Genomic DNA, 23,161 nt, shown 5'->3' with positions numbered 1-23,161 from the left:
CAGATTTTTCTTCTTGACACGGAGTTTCCGATTAAAGGCAAAGGGACATAAATCCTCCCGCGTAATTGCTGTGCTCCAGCTTAGAGTCACTCGAAAGGGAGGCTCCCACCTCCTCTGCCCCTGCCCCTGGGAGCCCTACCCCCAGCCTGAGGAGGGTTTGGTCCCCAGAGCCAGGCTGGGCTGGGAAGGGGGAAGGCATGGCTGTGGGCAGGGGGTGGCATCAACCTGAGCTGAGCTCCCTGCATCTGCCTTGCAGGGGTCCCAGCCCAATGGCCTGTAGCCCGTGACCCACCTCAAAGCACCTTTCCCCAGCCCCAGGCAGCCCCTTGACCCTCAGGTTGAGAGCATGTTTCATATTTTGGCAAAGCTTCTCAACATTCATGATCTCGTTTGATTATTTTGAGGATCTTAAACTTTATTAAACAAATATCAGATGAAGGGTGGGGCTCTGAGCGATCAGCCAGTGCAACTGCCCTTGTTTCACAGATAGGGAAACTGAGGCCAGAGAAAGGACAGGGCTGTGGAGCTGGGACTGGAATGCTGTCCAAGCCCCCATCAGAACTTCCCTTCCGCAGACCAGGGAGGCACTGACACTGCTTTACTCTGTTCATGTAAATCGTGGGCCCAAAGAGCCTCCTCCCAAGTGGTTTTCTCACCTCTCAGAGAAGGTTTTTAAAAAATCAAGAGTGCTTGAAGTTCTTATCCTGTAAGATTAGAGACCGAAGATACTAGAATTGCGTGTGAACTGCTCAAGGTCAAGGATTGAGGGCAGAGCCTGGAGTACCTACGCCTCCTGACTCCACAGTCATTCTCTTTACCATTTTACACCCAGAGCCTCTACCCTCTGGTAGCGACTGCAGGTTGAACTCACAGCCCTCGCCCCCTGTAAAGCTGCAGAATTTCCCCCCTCCCCGACTCTGCTGCTCCCTTCTTTTCTGATCCCGCTGCCCACTCTCCTTCCTCCTCCATAAAGCCCTCCTGATTTAAAACCTTGGCTGCACTTTCCTATTCCCCCCGGCACTGAACGACCCCCTCCAACTATCACTAAGTCAGCCCTGGGTGTGAGACTCCTCTCCCATCAGACCAGGGGTGGACCTCTGTGTCTTCCCTCTGAACTGCCATATCCCAACCCTCCCATCATCTTCACCTTCAGCACCACCCCCAATGCAGACCCAAAACGGACCTGCATAGTAGATGTATGTACTGCAGACAGTGTCTGGTTCCCACGGTCCTGGGAACCTAGCAGTCCTGTCTCTTCCCATCAGTGGAAATTTCCACAGAAGCCCCAGGATTCCCACATCAGGTACAACCCATCACGTCTTCTGGGTTTCCCTGGCCCGCTGGGGGCCGACTGGTCTGCTATCCTCCCAGACCCCTTCCCCAGCATCTCAGGCGAGCGGGGCTAAGTAAAAGAGAGGTTACAGCCTCATTCTGAGTTTTAGCCCCAGAGACTTGGGGTAGGGAAAGAAGATTCATTCACTCAGCAAACATTGGCAAAGGCAGCCATGTATCAGGCACGGCACCAGGAGACAGAAATGAATTAGAGAGGCAAGCACAGCAACCGGAGAGGCTCCCAGAAACTCAGTTCCTTCCCCAACACTTGAGCTTCTACCCCCATGCCTCTCCAACCCAAAAGAAGTCCATTACCTATGACTCTAGCTTCCTTCTTCCCCAGGGTTCCACCCCTGCTCCAGCCCCTGCCCCGGTTCCTGTCACTCAGACATGCCATGCTCTTTCCCTCCAGGCAGCCTTTGGAGCATCTTCTGGGCCACAGTGATAGCAGAAGGAATCGGGGTTAGACACTCGGAGAACCTTGCCAGCAGCAGGGAGGAAGAGTGCCGAGGAGTCGAGCAGAAGGCCAAGGAAGAGATGTGTGAGCGGATGAGTCCAGGCCTGAGATCCTCAGCCTGACTTTGCATCATGCTGGGAGAGGCATCATTCATCTGCCCAGGGGTGGAGATGGGGCAGAGGGAAGGGAATGAAAAACACCCACAGCCCATTAACCTACTTTTGCAACTTCATTAAAACAGAGTCTCCGACATGTCGCCATAAATTGTCTTCTGAGGAGGAAGCCAGATCCAACATCCAGTTCTAGCAGTGAAGCCCCTGAGGAGAGGCCGGAATAGCCAGGATGGAAGGGACAAGTATTGGGGGGTGGTCACTGAGTGGCTGTGCAGGCTGGGCCAGTCCAGCTACTCCACTGTTGGAGCTCCTCCTCGGTGGGCAGTCACGGGTGAGGGGCAGGGAGATTTTATATAATACTATACAGTTGCTCCCTGATCAAGAATCCTCATAGCTTCCTAGAGGCCCTAATAACACACTTAAAAGCTCTTCTCATCCTCTCAAAGCCTCCCTCAAAAAGCCTCATTCTGCCCCGTGAAGTCCCCTCTTCCAAAGTGTCCTCTTCTCCAAAGTGTGCCTCATGGCCCCAAGTACCGCAGACTCCAGAGCCTCCACAGCCTGGTCCAGGGGAAGGGCACTGGCCCATGGGTCACTGGGGCTGGGCACCCACTCCCCAGGTGGGTGACCTGGATGCAGTCCTCATGTGAGCAGTGACAGAGTGCCCAGGCCCTGGAGAGGGACTACCAGGGTTCACATTCCATCTTTGCCATTGAAGAACCTCAGCCAAGTTATTTAATGTCCCTTTGCTTTCGGGTTCTCACAGGAACAATGATACCTCATACAGTTACTGAATCCTAAACAGGATGACCCGTGGAAACTGCATAGCACTTAAGACCTGGCACTTCCTAGGAGTCAATAAACATGGGCTATTGTTGTCATTATTATGTACTTATTTAGGGTTTCACAGGCTTGAAAGGGACCCTGGAGTTCATGGAATCTGATCATCTAGTTTTACAGAGGAGGAAACTGAGGCCCAGGGAAGGGAAATCACTTGGGTCAAAATGAGGGCCCAGATTTTCTTTCGCCCAATCCAAGGATTTTCCCCAACATGTTCCCTCTGGGCCTTCGTTTCTTCATTTGTACGGTAAAGGGATTAGAGTAGGTCAGTGGTTTCCTTCATCTTCACCACCACCATCATCACCATCGCCTTAGAACCACTTTTCAAACCAGCCTCACTCAGAACCCGAATACACAAAGGCGATAGGTCTGGAGAAAGTGCAAGGGCAAGCCGTGGGTTGCAGCCTGAGCAGCAGTCCCTCTTCGGCCCCAGCAGCACCCCCAGAGGCCATCAGAGAAACTGGGGGTGTCACAGACTTTGGGTCAAGCCCTTGGCCAGGATGACCCCAGGGATTCAACCACAGGCACTCTGGGAGGCTGGTGTCCCACGAAAAGCAAGAACTCTCCAAATTCACAGTGGGAGAGAAAGGCCTGAAGAGAGACTTTCTGGGGCCAGGGTTCTTTCCACACTCTCTCTGCACAGAAATGGGACAGAAGAGTGAGGGGTGCCGGGAGCAGACTGGAAGGTCTCCATTTAGAGCTGCTTGTCTGCCTGCCGAGGTATACCTCACCGTGAATGCCTCCACCCTCTGCACGCGTCCCAGCTCTGAGCTGCCCGTACTCCCGCCATAACTGCAGCCCAAAAAAACATGGCCATAAAACAGACATTTGCTTTAATTTTCACTTGAAGGGGCAATTTAGCACAGGCTGTTTGCAAGCTGTTGGAGTTTTTTATGAAGCTCTATCATGTTTTCCCAAAATGCTCCCTGCAAGTGGATTCCCGGGATCAAAGTTCATACATAACTATTTAGGGGGAAATGGGGTTGGAGAGAGCATGGGAGGTTGTGGAGAGTGGAGAGTATATATTTTTCAATCAGATCAAGAGTGGCTGGGAAACTAAGAGCAAGAGAAGGTCAGGATAGGACAGCCACTGGTCAGAGGCAAGTGCTGGGTGACTTTGCCCACCCTCTTCCCTCTCTTGGCCTCCCATAAGCAGAGGCCAGTCTCAGTCATAAAAATGAAACATTGTGACTCAGCCCCCGGCTCGAGGGCCCTCACACATTCATTCACCATGACCCGGATACTTGTATTCACAGCCAAACCAATTTCACCGAGTCCAGACTGGCATTTTTTGTTCTTGGCTTTCTCTCTCACTTTCAACAGCTTTGAACCCTTCCCCTACAGACTGCAGCCCTTCTCTGTCCTCAGTTTCCCTCCTCGCTCCCCCTCCCCAGCTTGTTTTCAGGGTCCTTTTTCCCTGGGAGAAAGTGCTAGATTTTATTAACTCCTCCCAGCTGCTCCAAGGAGGGGAAAAGTCACCCTACGCCTCCTTCCAAAGCTGGGCTTGGTTCCTTTCCCTCAATTTTCCCACAGTTCATCCCTTCTTCTCTCAAGAGTCCTAGGCTGAGAGGCGTCAGCAGGGTAAACCTCCCCCATCATACACAGAGCAGCTGCTGCCCAGTCTGGATGCACTGAGGTACTCGGAGATCACAGACCGAGGAAGGACTGGGAAGGCAGATCCCAGGGTCCCCTGAACATACTCCACCAGGTACCCTTCAGCTCCCTACAAAGAAAGTCTCCTGCCTCCAGGGTCTTGTGGAAGCTGGGGGCACAGGGGTTTGGAGTTGTACTCTGGGGCCTGGATTCAGCCCTCTCCCAGGGGTGACATGGGAAGCGAAGGGAAGCCAGAGGTCATAATGTAGAACAGGGGTCTCCCCTTACTGAAGACCCTCCCCCTTCCTCACACTTCTGAGGAATTTTCCTAGCCTCTGTGGACAATTCTAGCCTCAGTATTCCAAGGGAAGCATGATGAGGCAAAGGGGACATGTCTCAGGCTGAGAGGGATCTCGGAGGTCAGGGTCAGATGGGGGGCAGGATGTCCTGGAGGCAGGGGAACTGGGACTATGGGAACCTGGGGTGATGGGAAATCTCGAGATTCCCGAGGAGCATCATGTGCATGGGAAGACTCCAGCAGAGGAACTAACTAGAAGCTCACTGAGGCTTCCTGCAGTCCAGACCCTCCCAGCAGGCTGCAGATAAGGGACCCCTCTAGGTCTGATGCCACCCTCCTTGGCTGACTGGAGGAGAGGTGAGGATGGGTTCTCCCAGGGAATAATCAAGCAGAAAAGAAACAGAGCAGATTCCCACATGAAGAGAAAGGAGGAGGGAAGGGGACCTGGCACAACTCTCCAAATAACCGAGTCCCTGTATGGTTTGTGTGCATGAATTAAGCTTCCACCTACTGAATCTTCTCTAATGCCCCAGTGAAGATGTCAACACTGATCCCAGTTCTGATATAAATAAGCTGAGGGTGCAAGAGGTAAAGGAAGCAGTCTGAGATCACATGGATCTGTCTAGACCTGACACCAATGTCCCAGGGTGGAGGGGACTCTCCAGACCCCTTGAGTTTAATTGCCACTGACCTAGATACCACCCCTAGCCTCCTCACCATCTATGGTTAAAGGGGCTGTATGTGCCTCTACATCTCCATCCTCACCACCACAAAAACACAGAATCTTAGAGGAGAAACATCTAACCTCCTCACAATGTCATTGGGAATCTGATGCCCAGAGAGGGTAAGCTGCTTGCTCAGGCAAGATCACACAGCCAGGAAGAGCCCAACAGGGACTTGATCTAATTCAAATGGATGCTATTCCCAGAGAGCGGGGCTCTCAACTATTTACACATACGCATGCCAGGCACCATGCTGACACCAGGAAATAAAGGTGAATAAATACAGACCCTGCTTTGAGAGGCTCAAAATGGGGAGAAAGGGTCCTCCCACCCAACCTCTAGAAAGATTTATTCTCCAAATGTCAAGGACCAAACTAAGGAAGGAGTTGCTGTAAGATGAAGCAATCAAATGGGCCTCCTGGAAGAGGTGGGTCTAAACCTATGGAGATGTGAGCAGGGATGGAGTATGTCCCCTGGTGACCCATATTCTTGAGGAAGATACTCCTGTTGGAGGATTATTATGGGCGACCAGGCTGGGAAGTCAGGCTGGGACCAGATCAGATCCCCTTGAATGCTAGGCTCGGGAGGCTGAGCCTCAGCCAGGGGCGCCAGAGAGTCATGGGAGGTTTCGACTGGGGTAGGAGGAGGACCCATGTAAAGAGGTTTTTTAGGAAATTTGCCCTAGCAGTAGCTCACAGGGAGGACTGCCTGGAATAAAATCTGAGGCACCCAGCATGTCAGGTTGAGTATTAGTGTACTATCTCTGGGGGTGAGTGTGTGTATTGTGTGTGGGGTGTATGTGTGTGCATGCACACACACATAAGCATGATGCTAAGATCAGGAAAGCCTGGTTTCACAAAACCGCCCTGATCTGCTGGGGGTGGGGGGATGATGGATAGCCGGCTCCCCGCCCCTTCTATCTCCCTTTCATAGCCTCCTTGAATGGGCGTTGCCACCCGCCCCCACCCCGCTTACATTCTGTGGGCCTGCACCCCAGCATACACATGAAGAAACCCTCCTAAAAGAAGAATCGTGAGAGCATCTTCTCACCTGACCTGTCCCCCAAATCTCACGCCAGTGGTAGGATGCATGAAAGGTGGGGGAGGGCTGACCATCCAGAGGGCCAGGAGCTCAGACAGGCCGTGAAGTCCAGTGGTGGGCGATAGGGGGCACTGTTGTGAAGACAGTTCAACGAACCCAGACCCATGTAAACATGCAGAGGAGAAAATGCCTCGGAGAGACAGAAGAGAAGTGGGGGAACGATTCAGAAGAAGGGCTGCTGGGGACCTTTAGCAACCCACCTGCCCCTTGCCTCCCTGCCCACTATCCTCCTCACTACAAGCATCGAATGAAGTTGGAGAGACCTGCCTTACCAGAACAGCCGTTTTAGTTTGTCCTCCTTTGGAACAGTGTACTAAGGGGCTCAGGCCACCCTTTCCCTCTATTCCCTCAGACAAGAGACCCCCAAAGATGGCACACTGTGACTAATGAATTCTGCTAGAGCTGTCGTTACTGTGACCTACAGTATCAATGAATAGTGATCAGCAGTTATCACAGCTGCACCATCACATGCACTGCCCCAGGGAAAAGAGGCTGGTGGGCTGGATTTCTGGGGCTTTTCAGCAGTTCTCCTCTCACCCTGCCCTGGTTTCCCTTCTTTCAACCCACAGAGAATCCTAACTTGGGGGCTCATGGGATCTTGGAGTCAGAACAAATCTTGTAGAAGTCTCATCCCCTCATCACCCTCTCTGCCCACCTCCAGCCGGAGCACTCACACCCACCCCAGACATCTACCGCACTGGTGAATTGTTGAATGCATGTGTCTGCCCCCAAGACCTTGGTGCCCATGTGGAGAAGTCTGGAGGAGTTCTGACATCTTTACAATCCTGAGATCTTCCCCATCCCTCCACAAGCCAGCCCAGACAGAGAGCCTGCTGCACTGATCTGTGACAACTTCCGCAAATGTCCAGTTCAGAGTCACCTGACCTCACCCCTCCAAAAAGACAAGTCAAGTTCAACCTCACTCCCTCCTCCTCTAACTCCAGCTGACTTCTTCTGCAGCTGTTTGCCCTGAGCCTCCTACTGGGCAGAGTGGTCTGAATCGCCTGCTAAGAAATCTTCCAAACCTCTACCTCCACATTTCTGGCTTTTGCTCCAGTATGTCTCGTCCCTGACTACCAGGAAGTTCTCCTTGACATTTAACCTGAATCTTGCCTTCAGTGGGAAGGACTTGGAGAAAAGCCATTTATTTAAAGTCCTATCCCAGCTTCCCAGGTCACTGACGTTGTAGCTCTGATGTGCTTTGTTCCCTCCATCAGCCTTCCAAAAGCGCTTCCCCTCTCCACACCCCAGGCCAGTGCTCCCACACCCCAGCACCCCAGAGCAGCTCAGGGGTGCCAGGCTGACGGATGTCAGCCCCAGCCCCAGTGGAGCAAGAGGGAGCCTTTGCACAGCCCAGCCCCCAGCCAGGCTGGAGAAGGAGGTAATTAGGAGCTGTGCAATCCCTGTCCCCCAACAGGTACAGCTGAGCAGCTGCATCCATTATCAGGGGCAGCTGTCAGAGAGGGGGACTGTCACGTGGCTCGGCAGGACCAACAGGAGGGCGGGAGGAGGCCTGGGGCTGAGATTGGCTGGTCTGCAGCTGGAGAGTCAGGGGATAACCTAAGAATGACCTTGTGGGGACTTTAGCCCCCAGTCTCTGCTCCTCCCCAGACACCCCTCCACCTTCCCTCAGTTCCTAAGCCATGCCCTGCCAGCTGCCCTGGCTTTGGCGTTTTCTCTTCCCCTTCAGTGCAACTTATCTAGGATATAAGGGCCCCTCTTACTCATTAAAAAAGAAAAGCCTCTGGTGTGCTTAATAGGTCTGAATAAGTGTGAAAGGTGGGTAGTTTTCTGGCCTAAATAATGGCTGATGACTCCATAAGAAACACTTCAGTTTGTAGGGAGAAAGAAAAGAAGGGAAGGAGTGGCCCTGCTTGGATGGAGGAGTGTTGGTGCAGGTGCATTTTTCCCTAATTACCAGCAGCGCTGGTGCCAGGGCGTGAGTGTGCAGGAGCGTGTGCTGGAAGCCATGTGCATGGTGTAATGCATAGGTGCAGCCTGGGGCGTCTTTTGCGTACTTGCACTGACCTGGGTACATTACCACATGCTGCAGTGCACTTGGGCAAAGATGGGTGTGTTGACCTTGACCTCCTATCTGTGCTTGTGCACAGGCTTTACACATATGTGTACATGTCACTGGGCTTGTCCGCGCACACTGACACAATGGGCTTTCACCTTCCCTGTTTCTGACTCAGAAAGGGGAACACCCCTCCATCTTGCCTGCTCCTTTGACCCCTCAGCACATCTCCCAGCTGAGTGGGCAGGGACCCCGCCCCCCTCCTAGAGCCACAGGTCAGGCAGCAGCTGGCAAGAGAGGAGAAAGGGGAGAGAGGAGGGGACGCTTCCCCAACACCTGTGAGGGTTCTTCGTTATATATGCAAATGTCCTCATTAGAGATGCAGAGCACTTCCCAGAGCTAATGGCTGCTGCAGCCATTTCTGTGTGGAAGTGCTGAGCAGAAGGAGACTGCGGGCTGAGGGAGGAGGCAGGACCATGGCCTTCATGCTGAGCAGTGCCAGGGCTCCCATTTTCCAAGACCTGTCCTGAACAGTCCTGGGGGGGGTGGGGGGGTGGGGGTGGGGTGAGGAGCCCCCCCCCCCCCCCCCCCCCCCCCCCCCCCCCCGGCAGGGGCTAAGGCCTGCTATTGGCAGGCACAGACCAATCAGCAGGCCACAGCACTGGGCTCAGCTTTGCCTGGGCAGGCAGGCCTCAGCAGCCCCCACCCCCATCCTGGGTCAGGTCTTGCCAGCTGGGTCCTCCGAGGAGTACTGCAGCCAAGTGCACAACCCCTACCACCTCTACCCACCAAGCCCAAAGCTAGGGTCCCTGTGGATCTTGGAGCAGGTGACCCTGGTACTTGCTCCATAGGCGGCTAGGAGCCTCCTCTGGCCCAGCCTGACACACACACAAACTAATACACAACCTGCACCCTAAGCTGCACTTTTTCCTTCTACCAATTCTGCCACTGAACCCCAAAAAAGTTTCACGGTAGTCTTTTTTTGTCACCCCAATCCTAGAGAAAGAAGCCCGAGTAGTCATTACTGCCCCTCAGCCTCATCACACAGCCATTTATAGACCAGCCATTCCTGGGGCTGCCTTGTGCTTTTCCAACCTCACTGCCACCAGCGTGACACAGGGACAAACACACACACACAATTCACACTCACCCTCAGAAACGTGCAATTACTCCCCTCGTCACAGGGGCACACACTGTCCCATTTGTATTAACCTGCCCTTAGACACACACCCACACTCAAACAGTCTCGCCAGCCTCCGCTGTCCTTGAGCATTCATGTCACCCAGTTTTGGGGACAGAGTCTACAGAGACCTCCCCTGCCCTACCCTCCCACCTCTCCTTTCTTCGCTTCTCCCTCCCCTTCCCGCCCTCCTCCCTGGGCACCCGTTTGCCAGGGTTATTTATAGAAGCAAGCGATAAATTCAGTGTGTTTCTCGGCGCGCAAAGCTATAAATAATGGCACAGATCATTAAACCCCGAGAGCAGGCCCAGCCGCCCCGCAAACAAGATGAAGTACAAACCACCACGTGAGAGGGAGAGAGGGAGGCGAGGCAAAGCCCCAGACCCAGGGCCTGCTGGACCCAACTGCACCCCACAGTCTAGTCCCAATGAACCTGGGCCTCCAAGGGGCTGCCTGGTTGGGCACTAGGCAGAGAAAGAGAGCAGGTCTGGGCTTGCAGGCAGGCAAACAGGGCTCACCCCCACCTAATTTCCATAACCTTCCCCTCTCCCTCTTGTACCCTCATTCTTTTTTTTTTTTTTTTTTGGTACATGCCCCTAGCAGGAATTGAACCCGGGACTCTCTGGTCCGCAGGCTGATGCTCCAAACACTGAGCCAAACTGGCCAGGGTGCACCTCATTCTTAAAAAAAAAATGTATAGCCCTGGCCGGTTTGGCTCAGCGGTTAGAGCGTCGGCCTGCGGTCCAAAGAGAGCCGGGTTCGGTTCCTGCTAAGGGCATGTACCTCAGTTGCAGTTTGTCCCCGGCCCTGGTTGGTCGTGTGGGTGGCGGCCACTCGATGTGTCCCTTTCACATCGATGTTTCCCTCTCTCTCTCTCTCTTCCTCTCTCTCCCTCCCACTCTATCTGTGCAAAAAAATGTCCTCGGGTGAGGATTAAAAAAAAAAAATTATAATATGTTTTTATTTTTTTTACAGAGATAGAAACATCGATGTGAGAAACATCGATTGACTTGCACCCTTTCCCATCTCCCACCCTCTGCTTCTCTCTCCCCATCCCTCACTGTTCTTTTATCTTTTCCTACTTCCAGATCTCTCCTTTCCCCTCTCCTTCTATCTCTCCATCTCCTTCCTTTCTCTGTTACCTTCTGCCCTTCACCTCTCCCTTTCCACCCACCTGTTCTCCTCCCAGCCCCCACCCCCGGAATCCCCAGGCCCCAGGAGGGGCCCTGAACCCACCAAGGAACCCTCAGAGGCAGAAAGTCTCCTGTCAGCAGAACGTGGTGCTGGCTGCTGATTCAGTGTCTGTAATCTCCCAGGCAGAGGCGGCCGTAGCAGGGGGACAGGGAGGGGGACAGGGAAGATGGATGAGGAGCAGGAGAACAAAATGGCACAGACACCAGGGACAGGCCCCAGGCTGAGCAAGGTTCCAGGGAGTGGAACCAGAGCCCCAAGCTTCAGCTCAACCCCACCACCTCTGGCTGGTCAGTCAAGTGACAAATGTGTTTTCTGGGTACAGGGAGCTGACACCATGGGAAAGATAAGGCAAAAGGAAAGAAACAGAGGGGACAGGCAGGGGTGGCAGGGAGAAGGTGTTGAAGGACTCAGAGAAAGAGGAGTCAGAGGAAACAACAACAAAAAAAAAAACAAGGGCACTGATAGAAGGATGACCCCACCCAGTCCCACCTGTCCTCGATTCAAATGTGGACTCCAGACCAGCCATCTTGTGCTCCCAAGTCTAGGCCACAAAGTGGAAGGTTTTGAGGTCTCAACCACGGTTACCACAACCCTTCCTCTTTCACTTTTAGGAAGTACCTCTACCCTTTGGGGTTCACCCAACTGGACTCAGGCCCACATTTTGGAGGTCCCCCTCAGCTCCGACCCTAATTTACCTGCATTTGGGATCTTTCACCCCCTCCCAGTGGGAAGTCCTTACCACTTCCAGCTTCAGTTTGAGTCTCATAGGAGGACAGAATCTGTATCAAATATGTGCTGTACAGGGCCCTAGGAAGCCAAACAATGCTCAACTCTTTGAAGCATAATCAAACCCAGTGATGGCAGTCAGTTCTCTCCTTCTGCAGCCATGTCAGGCAAATAGGCTTCAGATGAGGCAACGGGGATAAGACCCCGCTGGTGCTGAGGGTTGGAAGGTGCTAGGATGGGGCAGGTAAATCCTCTGAAAGTAAAGGGGAACCCTATGGGCGTGAGCAAGGCGCAGCCTGGCCTTGTGGCCAGGGGTGTACAGGAAAGTCTTGGAGCCTTCCCTCCTGCCCCTGCCCTCCCCACCCCATGGCCAAAGTGGCCATCTACTCCCACTCATTAGCTCCCCTGTGGGCTAGTTTGATGCAGAGCTCAGTAATTTGCCCAGGGATTTATAGTAGGAGCCAGGACAGCAGCTAAATCCCCCAGTCACAGAGGTAAATCAGTTGCCGTGATGGGCCGGAACAAGGGAGCTGTCGGGCTGGCCGGCAGCACAGTGGGGCTGGAGAGGAAAACACTTGTCCCTGCTCCCTGAGGACAGCAGCCAACAAATCCCCTCAGGCACCAATTACAGCCAGTGTCTTACCAGATCCCAAGGGCTGTCAGCGCTGGTGGCAGAGATTACACCATGGGCAGTACCACAGAAACAGGCTGCAGCTGAGGGATGGCATGGCCCACAAGAACTTGTCCAAGCATCTGGGCTAGCAATGAGTAGGAGAGTGCAACCTGTTTCTCAGAAGGCAGGTGAAGCAGTGTCACGGTTAAGGAGGGCAGGTTCCCCAGAGCAAAACTGCCTGGGTTCAAATTCTGCCACTGCCTCTGATTAACTGTGTGACCATGAGCCATTTACTTACTTCCCTGTGCCTTCGTTTCTTCATCTATAAAATGGGGGTGAGAAGAGTAGCTACTTCACACAGTTACTGTGATGGTTAAATGAGATGACAGCATACAGTGGGTGCTAGGTCAGTGCCTGGCAATGTAGCACGAGTAGCGCTGCCACACAGAATGAGCTCTCCCATCTAGGGTAGATCTTGTTTGGTGCAAAGAAAGGAGAAGGGACCAAATGACCTTAGGAGAAATTTGGGGGTGCCAAGATGATGTTTAAAGAAAGAGGGCTCTGTCCTGGCAGGTTGCTCAGTGGTTAGAGCGCTGGCCAGCGAACCAAAGAGCCGCGGGTTCGATCCCAGTCAATAGCATGTACCTCGGTTGCAGTTCAGTCCCCGGGGTCGTGCATCTCTCTCACATTGATGTTTTTCTCTCTCTCTCCCTCCCAATCTATCTGAAGATAAATGGAAAAATATACTCGGGTGAGAAAATAAATAAATAAATAAATAAATAAATAAATAAATAAATAAATAAATAAATAAATAAGGCTCTTTTAATCTCACTGGGAAAGTAGGAACAGCTTCTTCCAGGGCCAGTATCTATCCCTGTGGTTAAGAGCTCAGGCTTCTTAGGCAGATAGACTTGAATTCGAGTTCCAACATTTACTACCTGTAAGACCTTCAGCAAGATAGTTAATTTCTCTACACCTGACAGTCCTCACCTCTAAATCGGGGATGATAATACTTACCTCACAGGATTATTGAGATTAAGTGTTTAGAGGTGCCTTGTCCATAGTAAGTGCTCGTTAAATTTTAGTCTTATTATTCCTATTATTTCATCACGTGCATGAGAATTACACAGTGGACCCTAAATGCAAGCAGTGAAGCTGAGAGGGAGGGAAAGGGAGGAGAGCAAGGATAAGGCTGGGAGCAGGGGCCAGAGGGACCAATGAGGAAAGGGAGCCAGAAAATAGAAGAGGAAAATGGAAGCCAGCAGGGAAAGATGGGAGACTTGGAGGAAGAAAGAGAGAAAAGGGAAAGGCACAGAGATGAAGTCAGGGAGGGGGTGTGGGGGGAGACAGAGAACCCTATAGGAAAGGGACTGGATGGCACAGGAAGGCACAAAATGAACAGCATCTCAGAGCAGGAGGCAGGGGAGTGGAGGGGTTAAGAGGGGCTGTGGGGAGTATTGAAGGGCAAGGGAAACAAGGAAAAGCAGCCAGGAGAGAAGAAGGATGAAAGGAGACCCGAATACAGGCGGACGACAAAGAAGGAAGAGCCCTGTCTGGAAAAACAGCCAGAGCTGGGGCAGCTTATTACACAAACACGATGGGGCAGGCGCTGCTCCACTGCCCCTCCCCAGCTTTCATTTTCAGCTTGGCTTCCCCCCACCTCCCTCATGCACCCCTCCTGCCAGCCTCTACCTTCTCAGCACCATGCCTCAGGGCATTTGAGGCAGCGGGAGGGTGAGGGGCTTGGACTCCGCTCAAGGGGAGGTGAGAAGGGCAGGAAGGAACCAGTCCCCAAAGCAGAACAGGACCCAGGGGTCCACGCCTCCTTCTGGTCGCTCCCTCTTTATCAGCAGGAAGACAGGACAGTGGCAAAAGAACCTCAAGATGGAATAATAATTATTCAGCGAAAGTATTAGCATTTTTCAGTTTACAAAGTGTTTTACAAGTCCTGAGTCTGACAACACTCTTTGTGATATAGGCAGTACTACCCCCATTTTTTATCTTTATCATCAAGCAGTTATGTAAATCTTACTACCTGCCAGGCACTTCACTTGTGTTAACTCTCTTATTCCTGAAAACAATGCTATTACCCCCATTTCACAGATGACAAGTTGAGGCCTAGATCCTACGCCCTAACCCCTTTGCCTCATCTCTGCTTTCACCTATCTTTACTTGACCCTCTTTCTATTCTCTCATCTTCTCTTGTCTTCCCAATTTTCCTCTTTCAATCACACTGCCTCACCAAACTTCAGGTTGACCTTTTGTTCACTCTCTGGACACTCCCCCCAGTGACCAGCAAGACCTGGTGTGATGGCATATGATCGGCACCCCTTTATTTGGAGGCCACCTGGAAGGTCGCAACCAGAAAAAAAAATCACACAGCAGCTAAAGTGAAATGTGACAATATCTTCAGAGATGCTGTTTCTCCCCACTTCTCTCCCCAAAATATCTAAGATGATCTACCATATAAGACACAGATGTAACAGAACTGTTAAAACACTCACAAAAGAGTAGGAAGAGACAAAGAAAGGGCGAGAAAATTCCCCAGAAAGGAAACCTAAGGATAGGTAGTTACTACAGAGAAACCCAAACCTAGCCATCTGCCTTCTAACACTGAAAATAAATGAAATTAGGTAGTAACTAAAAAACTTCCTCACTGACACCAAAAGTTCCTTCACTTGGTCGTTGATTGTGTACTGAGCACCTACTAGGTGCCACACAGCAAAGATGTGATCAACACCAAGGACACAAACTTTCCTCCTCACTCTACAAGTTGAGAGATTCCACCTGAGATATGCTGGGCACGTCTGCTGTAGAAGGATTGGCAGGGCTCTGGGATGAGGAGCTTGAGAACAGTGGGAATGTAAAGGTGGGAGGCCATTAGACCCAGGGGGAGGAAGGGCCCACACAAAGTTGTCCCAGAGCTGAGAAACCTAGGCTTAGAATGGCTTCCAAGCCCTTTTAGCCCCGTCCCATGCCCCGTCCCATTTGAGACGAAGTCCCTACCTGCCCATCAGTCTATACACCTCCATGCAATACTGGTGATGGCTGCTCCTGGTTGTTAGCACATCAGCATGGGGATCACCAGAAACCAAAATGAATCAGATGAAAATAATATCCCATCTCTCCCACAGAAACAATGTCTGTCCTCCCTGTTGGCACCATTTCCAACTACGAGAGGAAGGAGAATCAGTAAGAGAGTGACAAAGGACAGCAATATACAGGGAGGAAAGACATAGATCCATGTCAGGGAATACCCCAGATTTGGCAGGGTGGGGGGGCTCCCTTCTACAATCACAAAAATGCTGCTTCTTCCCCAGCAGCCAGCAAAAAAGGCTTACACCCATATATGCCTGTATGTGACATACGTACAGGTTAACCTTAAGAGTTGGTTTTAGGAAGGCCGACACCTGGCCTGGTAGCACTGGAGGTATCTAAGCAGGAAAGACTAAGCAGCGGCACATGGCACTGGTGACATGCCTGTGGCACCCACTCCAAGGTCTTGAAACACTTTACAGGGGGTTTGAATGGTTGGTAGGACTGAAGACTGAAGCACAATCTTCAGCAGACAGGTTGGTGCAAATATCCACCAGCATCGCCTGGCCCTTGTGGCTTAGTGGATTGAGCGCCATCCCATGGACTGAGAGGTCCTGGTTTGATTCCCAGTCAGGACACAGGCCCAGGTTTCAGGCTTGATCCCCAGTAGGGGTTGTGCAGGAGGCAGCCAATCAATGTATCTCTCTCACCTTGGTGTTTCTATCTCTCTCTCTCTCCCTCTTCCTCTAAAAAATCAATAAAAACATATTAAAAAATAAAAATTAAAAAAAATATCCACCAGCATGGACCAGCCATGCTTTTACCTGCTCACCCATCACACAAAACTGGCCTCCTTATTTGTCTCTCCCTCTCTTTCCTGAAGCATAGATTGTCCTCATCAGAGGCTCCTGGGTAAAAGAACCTGGAGTTAAGGCAGAAGTTTATAAAACTTCCTACATAATAAAATTAGTTTTTTCCCACAGTGGGGAAAAAGACATCTACCCCAACACTTCCCAATCCCAGGCACCACCCTCTCATCTTCAAAGACTGACGGAGCCGCCAGTATGTACAGACAGACTGACAAGACAAGTCTCTCAGCCCTGGCCAGTTTGGCTCAGTGGTGAGCATCAGCCCTCAAACCAAAGAGTCGCACTAAAGAGTCACAGGTTCGATTCCCGGTCAAGGGCACCTACCTCAGTTGCAGGTTCAGTTCGATCCCCAACCCCAGTTGTGCAGGAGGCAACCAATCAATGTGTCTCCTTCACATCGATGTTTCTCTCTCTCCCTCCCATCTTCCCTCCCACTCTATCTAAAAAATCAATGGAAAAATATGAGGATTAAAAATAAAAAATTTTGATAAAAAAGACAAGTCTCTCAGAGAAGGGGTCCTCCACAGTAGGTCAGGTAAACCAACAGGCAAGACCTTTGCCAAAAACACCTCTTCCGAATACACACACTCCTTCCTGGAACTCCCTTCACGGCTCCCTAAGGCATCCAGAATAAACCTGCATTCGCACAGTACTGATTCCTCAGAAATGGCATTTAGAGGCCTCCTTCATGCAGACCCATATTGACTCCTATAATTTCTTTTTCCTCCATCACTCCCCCTCTCCCCAGCTCCCGGTCCCCTTATGGTTCAGGGAACATACCCTGACCCATCCTGCTTCCAACCTATTTTTCCTGGAATGCCCTCCCCACCAGTTCCTGGGGCTCCCATATGCTCATCAAAGCTCTCCCCATCCTCCTTCAAGGCCAAATTCAAATCCCAACCTCTTTCACTCATGCAAGTTGTCCCTCCCCACTGGACAGCTCCTGCCTCTGTGTCCCTGGTGCTGAGAGGAAGCCTGGGTAATGTTCGTGGAATTGAGGGAAAACTCCAAACCTGTTCTCTGGCAAGCTTTCTTTTCTGTGACTCCCAGGGTTCTTAGAAGTAAGGAGCCAATCAGGGACAGGGACATGACAGGTGTCTCCAGAGCCCCATCCCCCAAGTCAGGGTTAGGGCCTTGGGAAGACAAGGCTGCTGCAGAAGATACTGCAGGGGCTTCCGGGCATCCTGAGACGGGGATGGGTACTTCTGAGGGGCTTTGGGGGCCATTAAACCAGCGGTGGCAGCTTCCTTTCTTACTTTGGCTGCTCTTTCACCCTCTCTCATCTCTCTCAAACTTCATCATTCTCTTTTTCAATTTTAGGTGGAGGGGTGTGTCCTTCTGCCTGAGAGACACCTCTTCTTACCGGTAGGAATGGGGAACATCCAGCCCACAGCCGTATAAGGTTCTCAAAATCAATACCAGCTAACATCACTCGCCTCACCAAATTAGCCTGACCAAATACAGCAGGCTAATTTTTAAGCTGATAATTTTGTATGGCTCGCAAATGATGTTATAAATATCCAAATGGCAGAAAAAGGTTCTCCACCCCTGTGAGCCTTGCTACTCAAACTGTGATCTGAGAACCAGCAGAATCAGCATCCCTGGAAACATGTTAGAAATACAACTCTCAGGCCCCAGTCCAACCTGGTCAACCCCATTCCCCAGTTTCACAAGATTCCCAGGTGGTTCATGTACACATTAAAGTTTGAAAGCATTAGTTTAAAGAATCAGAAAGGCCAGGCCAGGGGCCCAACAAGGAAGCTGAATGCCTAAGACATTCATTCATTCATTCATTCATTCATTCATCCATCCTTACAATAAGTATTTTAAAAGCACCTCCTGAGTGCATTGGGGATAAAATGATGACTAATCAGACCAGCTGGAGAGAATGAGATCAGTGTTCCTCATCAGGGTGTCCCAGCCCAGCTCCCCAGAGTGAAAGGGAGGCTTGGATCAAGAACAGGGGTGCATTTGATTGGGGAATCTCTTAAGACCCCGAGGCTGGTAAGAAATCCCTCCCACCCCCCAATTCAAAGACAGAGAATTAGTCAGAGAGACAGAAGGAAAGGGACAATGAAGACAAAGGAGAATGCAGAATAGGAAGAAACAGAGAAGCCGGAAATGAGGACATGAGAGTCTAAGACAGACTCCCTGAGTGTTTCCAGGCTCTTCACAGATATACCTGATCCTACTTCTTGACCACCCCTCATTGAGTGCTCCCTCCAGGATTGCATGATGTCCCCTCTCCCAACTCCAGCACTCCCATGAACAGAGGAAAGCCCCAGTCCCTCCAGCACCTTCCACCCCAGGAGCTCAGAGGAGAGAAGATAGGTCACACCTTGGGGAAAAGTGACCAAGGCTAGTTTGAAGGACAAAGGAATAGTAAGAAGCACACAAACTCAGGAGACAGCCTGGGGACTTCAGGTGAATGAAAGTGATTGCTATGTAGAGAATGGACTGTAGGGGGACAAGCATGAAATGCTGTCAGGGGGCTGTTGTGGTCAGCAGTACAAGTAAGACAGTGTCTTGGCTAGTATTGTACAAGTGGAGATTGTGAGATGTGGTCAGATTTGGGATACATTTGGATGACAGGGCTGATAGAACTTGCATATGGATTGGGTATGAGAGATTAGGAAAAGAGAGTTAGAGACCCGTGGGTGTGGGGTCTGAGCTACCTAGTGGATTAGGGTAATCCGGGTGATCTGGAGAGAGTCCTGGAAGAAAGGGTTGGAGCAAGGTTTGAAGAGAAGGAAAGACCTAGGGCATAAAATGAGGGAAGAAGAGATTCCATGTTGGGAAGTCACAAGGAATCAAAGTAAAGAGATGGGAAAAGAATGGAAAAATCATTTAGGGGGTTCTTAGTTCAAGCTTTTTGAGGGCAAGAATTGTTTCCACTGTACTCCTTAGAGACCTCCATTGCTATTCTGCACACAGAGCGTATATTCAGCTACTCAGTATTATTTGTTGCTTGTTGAGAAGTGATCCAAAAGGCAGTGAGGCATGTTATAAAGAGCACTCAACTATGCCTTGGGAGCGCTGGCCACCTACTGGCAGAGGGACCTTGGACAAGTCACTGTCCCTCAGGGCATCAGTTTCTCTATTGATAAATCAAGATCTTGAGGTCCTTTTTTGCCCCAATTCTCTTTCCCTGTCTCTAAGACCAGAATGCTGAGCTTCAGGAGCCCATGTAAGTCGTTTCCTTGAGGTGGTCAGTCTGGCTGATGTATAGAGTTTGGAGGAGAATGAAGCCAAGGTCCAGTGAGTGTGTTGGGACCATGTAAATTTGGACCTATGAGGGTCTGTCCACCAGGGTGGCTGGGAATGAAAAATGATCAATCCAAGAAGAGCCCACCATACCCTATTCTCAGATGTCTCAGCATTTTTTGTTTGTTTGTTTACAACTCCACAACTTCCAACTATTAAAATACCTGGACTTGATCAATGAATGATCCTTTATTTCTATCTGTGCTTACTCCTTAAGGGATTTCCTTCAATACTCATGACTCCAAAATTTATATCTCCAGTCTGAACTTACTTCACTAAACTCCAAACATGTGTATCAATCTGCCTACTAGATACCTCTACTTGGATGTTTAAACAAGCATTTCAGACCTAACATGTCCAAAACTGACTCCCCCAAAACCCAGCTCCTTCTACAGTATTCCCCATATTAATCTATGACAACTTCATGGTTCTGATCACTCAAGCTAAATTTCTTGGTCTCATCCTGACTCCACTCTTTCTCTCACACCCTCCATCTGTCCCATCAGCAAATCCCTGGCTCTCTCTGCAAAGTATATCCAGAATTTGAGCACTCATCACCACCTCCACTGTCACCTCCCTGTCCAGGTCACCAACATCTCTTACTTGGTACTGCAATCGGCTCCAAACTGGTCTACCTTGTTTTCTCAATCTAGTCTCAATAAAACAGTAAGAATGTTCTGTAAAAATACATGGCTGATCATGCCACTCCCTTGTTCAAAACCCTCCAGTGACTCCTCATCTTAGTGTGAAAGCTAAAGACTCACTGTGACTTATTAGTCATTAGTTCTCATGACCTCTTAGACCTATCACCTCTCTTCCCTTACTGTCTCTGCTCCAGTTGTATCAGCCTCATGGCTGTTCCTCCAACACACCAGACACACTCACATCAGGCCTTTGCCCTTGCTATTCTCTTTGTCAGGTATGCTCTCCCCCAGAATCTGCATGGGCATGGAGCATCTGGTAAATGGCAGGCTCCATATGTTGAGGGGACTGAGCAGGGATAAGAAAGGGAGTGAAGAAGAAGAGGAGACAGTGGAGTCTGATCCCACATAAGAAATAAAATGTTTCCTTTCGCGTTCTCTGTCTTCCTCCTTATGGGTGACCTGCCCCACGCTGGTTCATCCGGCCCTTAGAAGAGCCACAAGCTCTGATGATAACATGTCCCTCCAGGACCTCCTGAGAAGAAAACACCTCAGTCCCTTGGCGCTGGATGTGCTCAGCTCCCAAAGGATGTGAGGAAGACTAGGTCTCTTCTAATCATGCACTCATGACATTCATTTCCAGCATCGGCCAGTTGGGCCTGAGCCCATCAAGTCCACACACTTCCACCTCTTCTTAACCTATACTTCCTTTCCTTCCTCTGCCCTTCCCATTAGCACACATTTGGAGGCAATGTGAGGAATGAAGGCTGGTGTGATGAGATCATAACGGCCCAGCCACAGTCCTCTGAGTCCTGGGGAAAGGCAAGTTGACTTGTGGGGAAGGGTTTGGGGGTGGGAAGGATGCAGAGGCCAGAGAGGTATAAAAACAAAACACCTGAAGCAAAGATAAACAGAAGCCTTAATGAGATGGTGATTTAGAGAGAAGCAGAGAGGCCATCAGCCAGGAAAGGGATCACAATTAGAGGCAGAAATGGAGAGAGAAGCAAATTCTGACAGATGGCAGAGCTGGAGACAGGACATGCAAGAGAGAGACAGACAGACAGATGGCAAGACAGAGGGAATCAGAAACAGACCAGAAGAAAGAGATGCGGAGCCGCCAGACAGGAAAGGAGGCAGAGGCTACCCAAAGAGATGGAGAAACAGAGACAGAGACAGAGACAGAGACACAGACACGGAGGGAGAGACACGCACACGGACAGACCAGAAGGCTGCAAAGAAGGCGAGAGAGAAAAAAGAGTGGAGGCGGGAGCGGCGGGCAGCGGCGGGCACGGGGCGGGCGCAGCGGAGCGGGCGGGCGCCGGGAGCCGGCTCGTAAAAGCCGCGCGGAGCGGGGAAATTGCCGCCAGAATCGCTGAGCTCCACAAAACGCCGCCCGCGCGGCCCGCCGCCGCGCCCGCTCCAATCTCCAGCCTCATCGCCGCGCGGGCTGGTTATGCATTTAAATGTTATTTAATTGGATTGCGGAGGAGCTGGGGGCCAGAGCGGCCCCCGCCCCCGCCCCGCATGCTCCGCACGCCCGCGCTGCTCGCCTCCTCCGCAAATCTGTTTTCCAAGTCACAGATTGCAGCGCAACCCCTCCCAACACGCTCCCGCCATCCCGTGTCTGGGCTCCCCTTCGTGTCTGGGCTCCTTCTTCTGCTCTCCCCTCCCCAACAAGCCAGAGGACACTCAGAAAGACACAAGTCCCCTGAAGATGCATGAAAACGCAGGGCTACACAAAAATACTACAGACACAAAGACACAGCAGCAGCAAAAATGGGTCAAACTAAATTACACAAGTGTCCATCTGGGAGATTTAAAAAAATGCAGAGACAAAAAAGATCCCCATGGATCACAAAAACACACAAATTCATCTAATACACTGGAGATCCACACTCCAGAGGGAATACATCACCCTGCCCTTTATTATGGTTCTTACAAAGTGACACCACCACACACAGCACATCATGTTAACTCAATGACCTCACAGGGTCACACACAGATCTTCCTCAAAGTTAGGTAAGGAGCAAAACACACATTCACTCTCACACTCAGAGCAAAGCCATCACACCCCAATTGCTCCACTGTGTGCCCTTCCAGGGTTGGAGGCAAAACTTTCCTTCAAAAACATCTTGTTCCCTTCCAGGCCACAGCAGAAAGTACCATCTGATGAGGTTATGAGAGGCAACTGCATCAGTCATCAAGTTTCTTAAAACTGAACAAAGAAACAAACAAAACTGAGCCAAAATTATAACAGGTAGGCTTGAGGGTAGACACCAGGAAAGCCGTTCTAAGAAGACATCAAGTTTGAGTTCCCGATAGGTGAAGCTGGGGCATTTGTGTGAAGCTGGGCTTCTCCCCTATCAACTGCAATAGGAGAGCCATTTTTTGCAGCCTGGAAGAGGAGTTAGTTAGCACCATCAAGATAGATGGAAGGACAGAATGACCTGCTGAGGCATGTCCTCCGCACACTCCCAACCGGCAGACAGGAAATTGCTGGCCTGAAATGATAAGGGTCAAGCTGCTTCAATTAACGAAAATGGAAATGGCAACCCGACTTGGCACAGGCTATACCATGCAGGACTGTTCTGGGCTCTCAGCCACCCCCTCTGCAAGCTAGGCCTAGGGACTGACATCAGACTGAGTCTTGAGCTGGGATAGAGGGGCAGAAGAATGGATAAGAAAATATGCAGGAAATTTTTATTACAGTTGTTTGTTTTGTTTTGTTTTTAACAGAATGTGGGTCAAAACAGGGAGGGATGCAGCCATCATGGACACGAGTCATGTGCAGCCTATCAAGCTAGCCAGGGTCACCGCGGTGCTCAACAGGACCAGTTCCCAGGGACAGCGCACACAGGTGCGCGTGGAATTCATGAACGACACGAGCCGCTCCATCATCCGCAACGTGAAAGGCCCCGTGCGCGAGGGCGACGTGCTCACTCTATTGGAGTCAGAGTGAGAGGCTAGGAGGCTGCGCTGAATTTGTGCCTGGGTCTTGGCTGGATGTCTGGGTGGACCACATGGCCCATGGGAAAGCTGTTCCACTGTTAATAAAGCATTTATGTAAAACACACACACACACAACAAAACAAAACAGGGAGGGAAAGTTTCCCCCAAATAAATTATTATTCAATCTTGACTGGTAAGCTGGGGCTGGGGCCAGACTGG

At 50.9% G+C, this 23,161-nt stretch overlaps 1 protein-coding gene across 1 annotated transcript; it reads left to right on the top strand.

Annotated features, from left to right (window-relative positions):
- The first annotated feature begins 22,763 nt into the window (after positions 1-22,763).
- LOC118624332 (40S ribosomal protein S28-like) lies at positions 22,764-22,984 on the top strand. The gene has a single exon (XM_036252509.1). It carries the CDS (start codon positions 22,764-22,766, stop codon positions 22,950-22,952), a length of 189 nt encoding a protein of 62 aa, XP_036108402.1. The 3' UTR covers positions 22,953-22,984.
- The last annotated feature ends 177 nt before the right edge of the window (positions 22,985-23,161 follow it).

This window comes from Molossus molossus, unplaced genomic scaffold (assembly GCF_014108415.1).
Source record: "Molossus molossus isolate mMolMol1 unplaced genomic scaffold, mMolMol1.p scaffold_m16_p_10, whole genome shotgun sequence".
In the NCBI taxonomy this organism is placed as follows: domain Eukaryota; kingdom Metazoa; phylum Chordata; class Mammalia; order Chiroptera; family Molossidae; genus Molossus; species Molossus molossus.
This window is presented reverse-complemented; position numbering and strand designations above follow the sequence as displayed.